The sequence below is a fragment of the Hyperolius riggenbachi genome, chromosome 9 (genome assembly GCF_040937935.1).
Source record: "Hyperolius riggenbachi isolate aHypRig1 chromosome 9, aHypRig1.pri, whole genome shotgun sequence".
Taxonomy (NCBI): Eukaryota; Metazoa; Chordata; class Amphibia; order Anura; family Hyperoliidae; genus Hyperolius; species Hyperolius riggenbachi.
The window spans coordinates 227,384,087-227,397,117 of NC_090654.1; the positions used below are offsets into that span (position 1 = coordinate 227,384,087).

Here is a 13,031-nt window from a genome sequence, read left to right on the forward strand (position 1 = left end):
CAGCGAGTGATTTAATGAAAATCCTTTTTAATGGTCGCTTTTTCTATGTTGAATTACAGGTCTGCTTTAGATATGACTTGGGTCTTCTGCTTTTTTTATATTTGGTGAGGGAAGCTAAAAAGAATGCTAAGAATGTATTTTGACAGATGCCTAATGCTTGCCTTTCTCTTTTGATCTTTTTCTTTTTCTTTCTCTGTTTTCTGGCATCGGTTTCTACAGGTAATTCACCGCTGGGTGCCTTGCAGCAGAGATCCTTGTAATAGGTCCCACATTGACAAAACAATCCTGCTGATTAAGATTGAGGACAAATATGTGGCTGTGATTGAGACTGGTGTGCTTGAGCTTGGGGCCGAAGTGTGAGCCTGCCATTCAGACATCTTTTCCAGCTTTGCAGAGAGGAGAGAGACTTTAACTCTGTCGGGGATGGATAAAGGGCTCTGACGCAGCAGCCCAGACATGTAAAATTATTTTTCTGCGTTTGTTTTAATCATCCGTGGATGTTCATCTGAATACAGAATATAAACCAGAAAATTATAAGACCTTTATCTTAAATGTACAAAAACAAACAAAATACAAAATAATGCTATGCATTTCATATGCTTTAAGTCAGAAACCTATTGTATTTCTTCATTTGAAATATGATCTTCATATTTTTCTAATTTATTTGCCAAAAAGAATTGCCATGTCTCATGTTGTAGCATGTTGTCTTTTTCTTTGATTTTTTTTTCCTTATTTCTTTTTTTTCTTCTTTACAGTAATTTTACTCCACCTCTGCATAGAAATGCCATTTTTTTCCTGAACACCCGTAAAATGTTTTATATTACCACAGAAGATGCACCCTCCTCTTTTTCTTTTCTTTTTTTCTGTGGCAAATCCTTTTTACTGAGGAAACTGCACTAAACCATCCTTTTTTTCCTACAACAATGCACTAAGGAAAAAAAAAAGTCTGATATCGGTCAGAGTGTTTATTTATAAATATATATATATATATAGAAATAAATCTACAGAGACAAGTATGGTAAATTAAAGTGATTTTATGAAGAAAAAGGCTGTGCCATTGGTCTATACTCCTCTATACTGAAGCCATGCATTCAGTGTACAGCAGAACAGAAAATATGCAGTATTCCCATGTACATTGGATGCTGTACAGCCAATCTGCTTTTTGTAAGTTCCTTCACTTATACAATTCCTATTGTAGTTGTGGGACGCTCCTTTTGTACAAGTGTACAAATATGTTTACTGGAAACATGGCCATCCAAAGTCAGTCCTTCATTCAGACATTACAGGTAGTGCCCAGTTAACGAACGTGATAGGGACTGTTGGTTCATTCTTAACTTGAATCTGTCCTCAAGTGGAAACGCTGTGCTGTCTTTGTCTTCTGTACTTACTCTATGCCCTCCTGTGCCTCCAGTGTCCCCCTTTGTGTCACCTCTTTTTTTTTTTTTTTTTCCATACCTTTAGTGTCCACCTTTGTACCACCTCTGTCCCTCCACCTCCCCTGAGTCACCTCTGTCCCCCTGTTCTTTGTGTACCAAAGCAAAATGTCATTTTATTGGCTTAAAAACCATTTTTCTTTGCAGTTTATTAAAGTCCATTTTCTGAAAAACTACAAGTTTTTTTGGGGAAAAAATGTTCACTTGTTCCCACAGAATCTGATTTTACAATTTTGAGTCGTTTGTATCGACTGGTCTTTCGTCAGTTGGGTGTTTGTAAGTCGGAGACTACCTGTATTCAGTTTTGGGTGGAGGTCTATCGCCTACAGAGCTTTGCTCTGAGTATCCGCTCGTTCTGTCCCTATTGGGATATTCTAAGCCCTCCCCATTGCTGCCAGTCAAGCTATCACAATGCCCTGATAGATGTGCAAGGATTGGAGACCAGAAGTATTTCACAACAGGGTTTCTTAACTAATTACACTTTAATATGCTTGCCAAAATAGCCAAACAGAACTACCTTTAAAGTTGATCCTCATCCAAAATTTGTTTTAAAGTATAGAACAGGAAGGTGGTAAGCTATGTACACATTATCAAGTTTTCTTCCCCTAAATAATCTTTAGAGATCTGGGTTTTGGGCGGCTTTTTCTTTTTCTCCTACTCTCACCTGGCAGAGAAGGTTGTTCTGCTCTATGGTGAGGGTAGGAGAGGACGAGCGAGTGCTGTCTTGTTGAAGAACCTTTAGGGCCCTTTTCCCCAAGCAGTTGATATGCAGAGAAAAGACTGTCAAACTCTGGCAACAGCTTCCTGCTGCCCAGCAACTACTTGCTGCTGCCTGGCAACTGCTCACTGAGCGCACGGTTCAGCTGCCCGTGGAAAAGGCCCTTAGGCATCTTTCACAGGAGCAGTTGATAGGCAGTGAAAAGCCTCTCAACCTTTCACAACTGCTTTCTGCTGCTTTTCCTCTTTACAGCGTCTTTAGTAGTATGTCTCCCCCATTCTGTTTTGTTATAGATGGATAGAATATCAAATCTCTTTGGAAATGTTCTACAAATGGTCAAAAATGTGCACCTCAAAATCATAAGATGTTTTCAGAAGTTGCCTGGGTGTGCACATTTGATGCCTGTGTATAGTACCCGGAAAATATTTTTATTGGAATTTTGCATAATCCTTCCACTGCTATATTTTCCTGCTATTGATACCATTAAAATATTGGAAGAATGATACAACTTTCTCTTGCAGTGAGGTATTGTTTGGCTGTTCTAATACGTTAATGGTTAGAGCCATTACATATTTTAACTGTTATCGTTATCACTGCTAGGAAAGTTCCCCTCTTTTCCGGTCTTCATGACATCCAAGGCTTTTGGGTAAAACAGACTGCAATTTTTTCCTGTCACCAGCCACCAGCTCTGAAGAAGCCTTTCAAAAGTTGAAATACAAAGTTCCATTCATAGCAACGCCTTGGTTTCCCCACATTAAAATGTGAGGCTTCCTCTTCCCAAAAAAACTGCCAAAAGTTCTTGTCCTTTCCACCCAGTCAAAAGCAAAATGTTCTAGCTAGCTTATACTTTATTAGTTTTTAAGGGTTTTGTTCAGACGGCTGCATTAAACCTGAAGCAGCCCTTGATGTGCTTCATGCATACAAGGTGTGCAGATCTGTTATGTGTTAGAAAATGAGGCCTTTACTTAATGTTCCCATTGGCCTTTTCTTTTCTCCCCTTCATTTTTGTCTGAATATATGCACCTTTATAGTGGAGACGTACTTAGATAATATAAAATGTTGAAGTCAGAGTTCTATGTATCTCTATTTAGAATATACCTGTACACTTTTCCACTCCAAGAGTACATAAAAAATGCTACTTGAAGTGAAATGACTGATGATGGTTCATCAACCAGCATCAGTATATATCTATACATATATATTACACACTATGTGGTAGCTTGTCCTCCATTCATAATACAAACCAGGTTTGAATATTCTTGCCAGTCCCTGAGGCAGATTCGCCCATGTAAAGTGCCGTAAGTTCAATCAGGGAGCTTACTGTATCTCAGCTACAGCCAAGTATGTTTCTGTATAATCAGGGCCTATATGCTTGTGAGGAAAGAATAGAGAAGTTTACCTTTTGATCTAGCGGGCTTCTATCATTACACAATCATATCTGGGAACCCCCCCCCTTTTCCCCTTTTCTATTTCTTCCTCTCTGGTTTTCTACATTTGAATTGAAGGTTTTAAATGACTCCAACTGTGACTTTGAATCTTACTTGCGTGCTGTCTAATATGTGGGTTTCTTAATATTTTCAAGCGTTAAGCAGGCCTGAGAGTACCTTGTACATGTGTGCTGGATTGTTTACAAAGATCCTCCTCTTCATTAGTCTTTGTATTTAAAATGATGCTTTCTCTCGTTTTATCGCCCACATCTGCAAGAGCAGTTTGATTTTCTTTTATATAAATGTTTTGGTTTCTTTTTGTGGTTAATTTTTTGACATTGCCTTTACTTTCCATATTTTTTTTTTTTTTGTTAAATCCTGGAGATATAATTTATTAAAATCAATTCCTTTTGTATTCAGTTAGTTATAGAAGCTCAGGAAAAGCTGTGTATTGAACATTTTACAATGTTTCTTGTGCTGTTTAGATAGTTGGGCACCATGCCTAACATTGGAATGTTATTGGTTAATTACAAAATAATTTAAAGAAAAACTGAACTAGAGTTCATATTTATTTAGCTTTTTTCAATATAAAGTTACTTTTAATGTGATTTTATGCAGTTTTTAATTGTTATAGGATAAGTTACATTTTGATTTAAGAAAGAGAAGAATGTAATGGAGCACACAAAGGGTATTGTTAAAATCCAAAAAGTCTTTATTACATCAAAAACACACTCCACAGGTAGTCAGCCAATCATTAAATAAATACTGTATACGGAGTGCCAGGACCAGATGTAGTGTAGGCAGATATTAGTGCTCACAAAGCTACCACATACAGAGACATGTCAATGTAGCAGGCCAGCAGTGTAAAATCACTGCAGCTAAGCACAGTCCTGATCAGCAGTCATACACAATTCACTGCAGCAACAGAAGTTTGCAAGCAAAGGACTAGCAAGCTTGAGCTTCCGAATGCAAGTGCACATTCACCACATCCTTGTTGTCTTCACCTATACTCTCCAGGATTGCCATGTTATATCTGAGCGAGGTAAGACACTTTACCATCATGGGGTGAGAAGAATCAGCAAAAGTAAAACACTGGCTCCTAATTGATCAGCAACTCGTGCATGTCAGTTGGCTCAGCAACTCCACCCACCAATGCATTTTGCAGATGTTTTCATCTGCATCAGGACTTTAGTTTTGTGAAACGTTCTATATTGAAAATCGCAACAAATTTTGAGCAGAACCCACTAAAGTTTCCTCCTATGCTGATTGTGTGGAAATGTCAGCAGTCTAGATAAATTTATATGTAATAATTCCGCCACATTAAATTAAAATGGGAATATATGTACTATGTAACCTCTGCAGAAGATGTCAAGGCTAAATAAATTATAATTTATTTGTATGGGGGTTTCTCAGATTAAAGAGACACTGAAGCGAAAAAAAAATGATGATATTATGATTTGTATGTGTAGCACAGCTAAGAAATAAAACATTAAGATCAGATACATCAGTGTAAATGTTTCCAGTACAGGAAGAGTTGAGAAACTCCAGTTATCTCTATGCAAACAAGCCATTAAGCTCTCCGACTAAGTTAGTCGTGGAGAGGGCTGTTATCTGACTTTTATTATCTCAACTGTTCCTGGACTATTTACTTTTCCTCTGCTAGAGGAGAGGTCATTACTTCACAGACTGCTCTGAAAGACTCATTTTGAATGCTGAGTGTTGTGTAATCTGCACATATTATAGAATGATGCAATGTTAGAAAAAACACTATATACCTGAAAATAAAAGTATGAGAATATTTTCTTTGCTGCTAATCTTCTAGTAATTATTCATAGTACACAACCAATTCACTATATATTTTTTTTTTTCGCTTCAGTGTCTCTTTAAGTAGATGTTAAACATTATCAATAGATTGTTCAATAATCAGCTACAGTTAACCAGCCTAAGAATTAGCTATGCTGTAGGAAATGTTTCCTGTGGTAAACAAGCAGTGACACAGTTTCTAGGTGCTTAAATGTGGAAATATTGATGGTGGATTAACCTAATGCTGGAAGGTTTCATTGATTTTTGTGCTCCTGCAGTATGGTAGGGTTGCCGAAATGGTAAACTACACAGTATAAGTTTGACGATAAGATGGGAACTCCAAGGTGACAGGAATTCAGACTGATAAAAGTCAAATTGCTTCCCTTCTGGAAAACACCACCCTTATTGGCAAACCCTGCTTCAAATCGCCAGCAAAAAAAACACATTTGGCAGGAAAATACTACTTCATTAGGTAATAGTGCCTGCAACTGTATACATACAACCAATAAAGCGCATCATGGATTTTTCATTATGATATGCTTAGACACACAATCATTATTGGTGTTCTGCTTAAATTAGTACATCTTCCAAAGGACTTAAGGCCCTTTTCCACTGCCCAGATGCGATTGCATTGTGCCGCATATATCTACAGGGGACGAACAGATTTCTTCCAGAAGTCTAGATGTGGCTGTCTGTTTCTGCCTAGGGAAATCAGATGCTTGCAGCATGCATCCGATTCTTTTCTCGCATCACAACTGAAAATTTGCATGCAACGGAAACGACTCCATTGACCTGCATTTGCTTCAGGTTTGATGCGATGTGAATTCGCGGCTTCTGGAAACGGGCCTTTACTAGATCTATATTTATCCGTACAAGGCACATAGAGTGCTCAAAGATTCTTATGAAAGATTATAAAGTAGAGCAATCAGTGCAATCCACACAGCAACACAAGTGCTGTCTATGCACTTTCCTGTCCTTGTGCAATCCATACAGCAACACAAGTTCTGTCTGTGCACTTTCCTGTCCTTGTGCAATGCACACAGCAACAGAAGTGCTGCCTATGCACTCTCCTGACCTTGTGCAATCCACACAGCAACACAAGTGCGGTCTATGCACTTTCCTGTCCTTGTGCAATGCACACAGCAACACAAGTGCTGTCTATGCACTCGCCTGTCCTTGTGCAATCCACACCGCAACACAAGTGCTGTCTATGCACTCTTCTGTCCTTGTGCAAGCCACACAGCAACATAAGGGTAGTCTATGCACTCTCCTGGCCTTGTGCAATCGATACAGCAACATAAGGGTAGTCTATGCACTCTCGTGTCCTTGTGCAAGCCACACAGCAACACAAGTGTGGTCTGTGCACTCTCCTGGCCTTGTGCAATCCACACAGCAACATAGGGGTAGTCTATGCACTCTCCTGGCCTTGTGCAATCGATACAGCAACATAAGGGTAGTCTATGCACTCTCCTGTCCTTGTGCAAGCCATACAGCAACACAAGTGCGGTCTGTGCACTCTCCTGACCTTGTTCAATCCACACAGCAACATAAGTGCAGTTTATGCACTCCCCTGTCCTTGTGCAAGCCACACAGCAACACAAGTGCGGTCTGTGCACTTCCCTGTCCTTGTGCAAGCCACACAGCATCACAAGTGTGTCAGCCCTAAACAACTTAAATAAATTGCAAAAACATAACCCACAAATTGTCTTCTACTTAGTAAACTATCATAAGTGGTGTATGCAAGTCCATATAAGAGTTTAATCACAAGGAGTTGGACCAAAGCCTAGGTTCAAGATGGGCCATAATCTACATACTAGGATGAGACAATGCCACTCAGCTAAACTTCAGATAGTAATCTACAACTTATTGGTGAATAGAGCTACAGCAGCCTTTTCTCAAGTGCTCTTGAGAAAGGGCTGCACAGGCCTTCAAAGTCATGCTATTCTATGATGTGATACTCCTTCACCCAAAAATGATTTTCATTTGTAGCTTGGTCTCTCTGTTTCATCCTTCTGAGATATAATCTCTCCACCTTACCCATGCATTGGTTGTCTGGTGTACCTAACCTTGTGAGTATACAGATTTACAGCCTCCCAGTTGCAAGTAATACAACAAACAACGGCTCCTAGTTTTTTTTATTGGGGGGGGGGGGGGGGTGTTTGAGGTTTTATCCCGTTTATTGCCATTCACTAGACTAGCCATGCACTGAGCAAACTGATGTCTGAATCTCAATATCTGTATACACCAATTTATCTGGCTGTGGTCACTGCACACCCTATGCATTGTCCTCTTTTCTGGATTGTTTGGGGTAGGAAGAAATGTGTAATGTAATTTGCTAAGCATATCAGAGAACTGCTTTTCCATATTGATAGACCCTCAGTAGATACCCATCTGCTTCTGAGACCCCTGATGGTACAAAACTGCTGGTATCTTGTTTATGGACCTCTCTGCACACACAGCAAAGAATTGAAGTATAGCTAAAGTGATATTAAGGCTAGTCTGAAATGATGTCTACAATCAGTTGTAAAGTTGTAGTAAAATCTTAATTCTACTTTTGTGTAAAAAGAAAAAAATGAATGCCCCTGAAGAGAAATTTTCAAAAAATAAAAATAAATCCTATCTACAGTCATCCTTCCTGCACAATGTGAGGCATGCCACATTGCCATACTCAACAAATGCTTCACCCACAGTCATGGTTGGAAGCTGGGGAAAAGGATTTGGGAGAAAGTTCCTAGCATGTTATATGTACTGTATTTGTTTTTGAACAGGTTTGTGTTTATCCAAAACTAATACACAATAGGCAGGGAGGAGGTCTTGGTCACATGAGGAGATATCCTTGGTGTGTTTAGAATTTGCTTGATTGTGTTAACATTGTAGTGAATGGCCTCTCTAGTGACAGGAGCGATGTTGCCCTCTTGTAAGTTGACATGTTGCTAGCAGAGTATTGTTCTTCCTGTTGCTTGAGAGGCATTTTACTATAATGTTTCTGCATTCATTTGGTGATTCCTTGTAGGCAAATGTTTACCCCCCTCTGCCATAAACTGAAGCCTAGGCCCATACAACTTTGAAATCATTTACTGCAAGCAGATTCAGAACAGTGCTTGGAAATAACAGTTGGGGAAAGGACATGTTAACATCGAACATGAGTGCTTAGAGAGTGCTAGGTAGTCGTATTGCACTCTCTGCAGGGAGTGCAGTACGACTATGCAGTCTGTACTTCCTGGTATAGGATTGACCACATTTGTGACTTTAGCCAAGCCCTGCACCCCATAATTATACATTAGCCTGTAGAGTAGTAGCTGACCTACCCATTTAGTGTAAGCTAGCATTTTGTTGTCTAAATGTGGTATCTGAGAACATCAGCTTTATGGGACTCTGGCTTCACCTTCTGCCTATCTATGTGACTACAAGCCAGCTTCTGCTCCAGTGAAGATACTGGCCGGGTGAACAAGCAGGGAATGGAATGTAGCCATGGTCAAAAATGCAGTTGTTTTGTAAACAAGTGTGGCTTGGATCCTTAACATACCTCACCCTTCCTTAGCAGGTACTGTCTGTAATTGTTTTAGCTCATGCGTTTGTAAGTAAAACAATAAGCAAGGTGATTACTAAAGTAAACTTGGGTAAAATATCAGTTGTTTTGCCTAAGGCCCACCTGCTATTGATATGGCCTAAACTACCAATTTACACTAACTTTTACTCCCATAAACCATTCATAAGGGTTTATTTATCCACAGTGGTGTAGTTGCCTACAGCAACCACTGAATGCTTGTTGTTATTGATTTATAAATCGCCAACATATTGTGTGGCTCTATACAAAGTAGGAAAACTACAAGGGATACATAATGCTACAAACCATACTATACATTAAATATGTACATTGGTACAAATAACTGGTGGTTACAATGACCGATGTAACATGATGAATAAAATGTATAACGGAAGGCAAGCTATGAAATGAACAACAAAATTCAAGACACAAAAGGGTGAGAGAGTCCTGCCTGTGTGAGCTTACAATCTAAAGGAACAGAGGAAATGTGACTGGTTTCTCTGCGCGACTGTCCTGCTTTTGCTTGCAAGCCCTTTGATCAATTGGCCTGCTGTTTCATCCACAAGCAGACTTTTCCTTATTTCTACACCTAACTTTTGATATCTATATCCACATAACACATCACTCCTGACTCCTGCCAAAACATTCTGGTTACATTGAACAAGGGTCTGAACTAAAGGTAAGCCTAGGTTTGGGGATCGGGCAAATATTAAGGTGATACAGTATCAGAGTAATTTGAAATGGAATATAGATGGTGATGGCAATGACTTTGCCTCCATACACAATTCTACTCCATTCCATATTACCGCAGTGTTTCCATATAAGTACCAGTGCCTTCATCTCCTTACTCCATATCACCATAGTACTGGTTCAATTGTCCTCCCTGTGCACAATTCTAGTTAGTCTGTGTTTTGTCTATCTGTGTCCTCAATTGAGAGATTCTTCCACACTTTTTTAAAGGATATTATTTTCTAGATGTGAAAAGTGAGTGAGCTTCACTGTGGTCCATTCCAACATCAAATTGTGCAGGTATGCTGAGGATCACCTTGTCTCCACATATGTCTGAAATGATATGCATGTCAATTCCCCTAATTTTCTCAATGGGAAGTGACGTTCGATCTCTAAAAGGTGAAGGGAGGTAAATATGTAACAGCTGTGAAAAATGCTTTCCACTGTCAACCTTCTGAAATGGTTGCTATTGTAGGCATGCCCATGGTATTTTTAAGACCAAAAGAGCAATGGTGTGGTGCTAACTCCTGCATTCGTTTACAGCAAAAACAACCAACTCCAGCCCTGAGTTTTACTGTATTGCCAATAAATATGGGGGAGAGAATGGAGTAACTGCCCCTTCCCCCCCCCCCCAAGTAAAATGGCTCTGTTCAGCCCAAAATACCTGCATGGCTTCACCCTTTAAGAACTGTAATTGGACAATCCTGCACACTGCCCACCAAATTTCAGCAAAGAATTGCCCGAGAAATCATAAATGAGATTGTAAATGTGATACATCAATTATATCCCTACCATTGAACCAATTAGTACTGTTGTCAAACGATTCCCTTTTAAAATAGTTTAGTCAATCTGGGGTATCAAGGTTTAATTTCTGCTAAACTGATCGTATTTATACGATCGCTTGGACAATTTTCTGCTGACATTTGCAATTAGTGGGCACGTTTATACAGATCTCTACTAACTGGTTGCTGCTGTTAAACTTCTGTTCTTGCCTTTAAAGAGACACTGAAGCGAAAAAAAATGATATTATGATTTGTATGTGTAGTACAGCTAAGAAAAAAAACATTAAGATCAGATACATCAGTGTAATTGTTTCCAGTACAGGAAGAGTTGAGAAACTCCAGTTGTTATCTCTATGCAAAAAAGCTATTAAGCTCTCCGACTAACTTAGTCGTGGAGAGGGCTGTTATCTGACTTTTATTATGTCAACTGTAATTGAACTGTTTACTTTTCCTCTGGCAGAGGAGAGGTCATTAGTTCAGACTGCTCTGAAAGACTCATTTTGAATGCTGAGTGTTGTGTAATCTGCACATATTATAGAATAATGCAATGTAAAGGTGCCCATACACTCGTCAGATTGGCAGCAGATAGATAAGAAATGCATCTGATGCGTTTTTAGAACATTTTTTACCAGGATAGAATTCCAATAGATTTCAGTTTGAAATCTATTGAAATTCGATCTGATGGCATTTTTTTGCCATCAGATTTCCAGTAAGGCCAATGCAAACTGATAAGCAATCTCATCAGATCGACCTAAATTTTCCACCCTGCCAGTTCGATGGAAATCCATCGAAATCGGCCATCGATCGGTCGATTGGCCAACCGATTTTCGATCGGTCGGCCAGAAAATCGGCTGAGTGTATGGGCCCCTTTAGAAAAAACACTATATACCTGAAAATAAAAATATGAGAATATTTTCTTTGCTGCTAATCTTCTAGTAATTATTCATAGTACACAACCAATTCATTATATCATATATTTTTTTTCGCTTCAGTGTCTCTTTAACCACTTGCCGACCGCACGCTTATACCGTGCGTCGACAAAGTGGCAGCTGCAGGACCAGCGACGCAGTACTGCGTCGCCAGCTGCAGGCTGATTAATCAGGAAGCAGCCGCTCGCCCGAGCGGCTGCTTCCTGTCAATTCACGGCGGGGGGCTCCGTGAATAGCCTGTGGGCCGCCGATGGCGGCTCGCAGGCTAAATGTAAACACAAGCGGAAATAATCCGCTTTGTTTACAATGTACGGCGCTGCTGCGCAGCAGCGCCGTAAGGCAGATCGGCGATCCCCGGCCAATCAGCGGCCGGGGATCGCCGCCATGTGACAGGGGATGTCCTGTCACTGGCTGCACAGGACGGATAGCGTCCTGTGCAGCCCGGATCTCCGGGGAAGGGAGGTAGGAGAGGGAGGGGGAGAATGTCGCCGCGGAGGGGGGCTTTAGGGTGCCCCCCCCCCGCAACATGCCTGCACGCAGGAGCGATCAGACCCCCCCTGCACATCATCCCCATAGGGGGGAAAAAAGGGGGCGATCTGATCGCTCTGCGTGCACCCTGATCTGTGCTGGGGGCTGCAGAGCCCACCCAGCACAGATCACAACAAACAGCGCTGGTCCTTAAGGGGGGGGTAAAGGGTGGGTCCTCAAGTGGTTAAAGTGGAGCTAAAATATTGCACAGGACAGAAGAAAAACAGAGAGAAATGCACCCTGCATGTATTTAGAGAGTTTAGCCTGTCTGATTCCCACTTCATCTGTGTCTATTCACTACTGTAATTTGATCTCGGCTGTGTCTGCTGGCTGCATCTGCCAAGCAGCTAATTTGTAAACACAGGATGTTAACCGAATGTCTGCTTCCCTGAAAGAAGGTAGTAGACACACTGCAGATTTATCGCAGAATTTGTATCCGCTACTGTATAGCAAAGAAATGTTTTTCTTTAAAGGTTACGCTGTTGCTTATCTTTTAGAGCAGAGCGTAAGTTCTGAGTTCAGGTTCCCTTTAAGAAGTTTGAAGATGTCTGACTCTCCATAAAATATGGAACATCATGTGAAGATTTTGGAAAAGCAGATTATATTTATAGGAGTTCTATAGTGCCAGCATAATACACAGCTCTGGATGATATAAGGTAAAAATTATGATAGGGGTGACAGAGAGCACAATACAGGTAAGTAGTAAGACACACAATGCCAGATCATACACTGGAGTAGTAGTCCTAGTAATTTAAGTTCATATCTTCCTGTAGGCAAGATGCACAATCAAGTACGATACACCAAAGGCTTACAATCTAACTATCTATATGCGCCCCCGCACTGCACGGCTGGCAATTACGGTTTCTGTTTATTGACCTGATGAAGCGGGCTGTGTCCCGTGAAACGCGTTGCCTACAGTTTACACCTTATTTCAATAAAAAAGACTCCTTTTTCCACCTATATGAGTCTTCTGATGAGGTAAGATTACCTCTTTTTATTTGAAATTTTATTTTTGAGTTCATTTCTCTGCTAATGGCTTGTTAATAAGATTAAGGGTGCCTCCACTGATTTGCCTCCGTATTCCTCACCTCTTTGATGTGCCACTATATCACCGGGGATACTATCCGCCATTATA

The 13,031-nt window shown here is 40.4% G+C and overlaps 1 protein-coding gene and 1 long non-coding RNA gene across 12 annotated transcripts in view; one reads left to right on the forward strand and one right to left on the reverse strand.

The window, feature by feature from the left end:
- PCNX1 (pecanex 1) overlaps window positions 1-4,128 on the forward strand; it is a 236,810-nt gene extending 232,682 nt beyond the window's left edge. For all 10 annotated transcript variants that reach the window (XM_068254088.1, XM_068254084.1, XM_068254086.1 and 7 more), the window contains one exon: window positions 220-4,128. In XM_068254088.1, coding sequence (XP_068110189.1) covers window positions 220-360 — 141 coding nt within the window. In that variant the 3' untranslated portion in view covers window positions 361-4,128. The remainder of the gene's footprint in view (window positions 1-219) is intronic.
- LOC137532993 (uncharacterized) overlaps window positions 8-13,031 on the reverse strand; it is a 148,900-nt gene continuing 135,876 nt past the window's right edge. For both annotated transcript variants that reach the window (XR_011024100.1, XR_011024099.1), the window contains exon 4: window positions 8-505. This is a non-coding gene — a long non-coding RNA (uncharacterized lncRNA). The remainder of the gene's footprint in view (window positions 506-13,031) is intronic.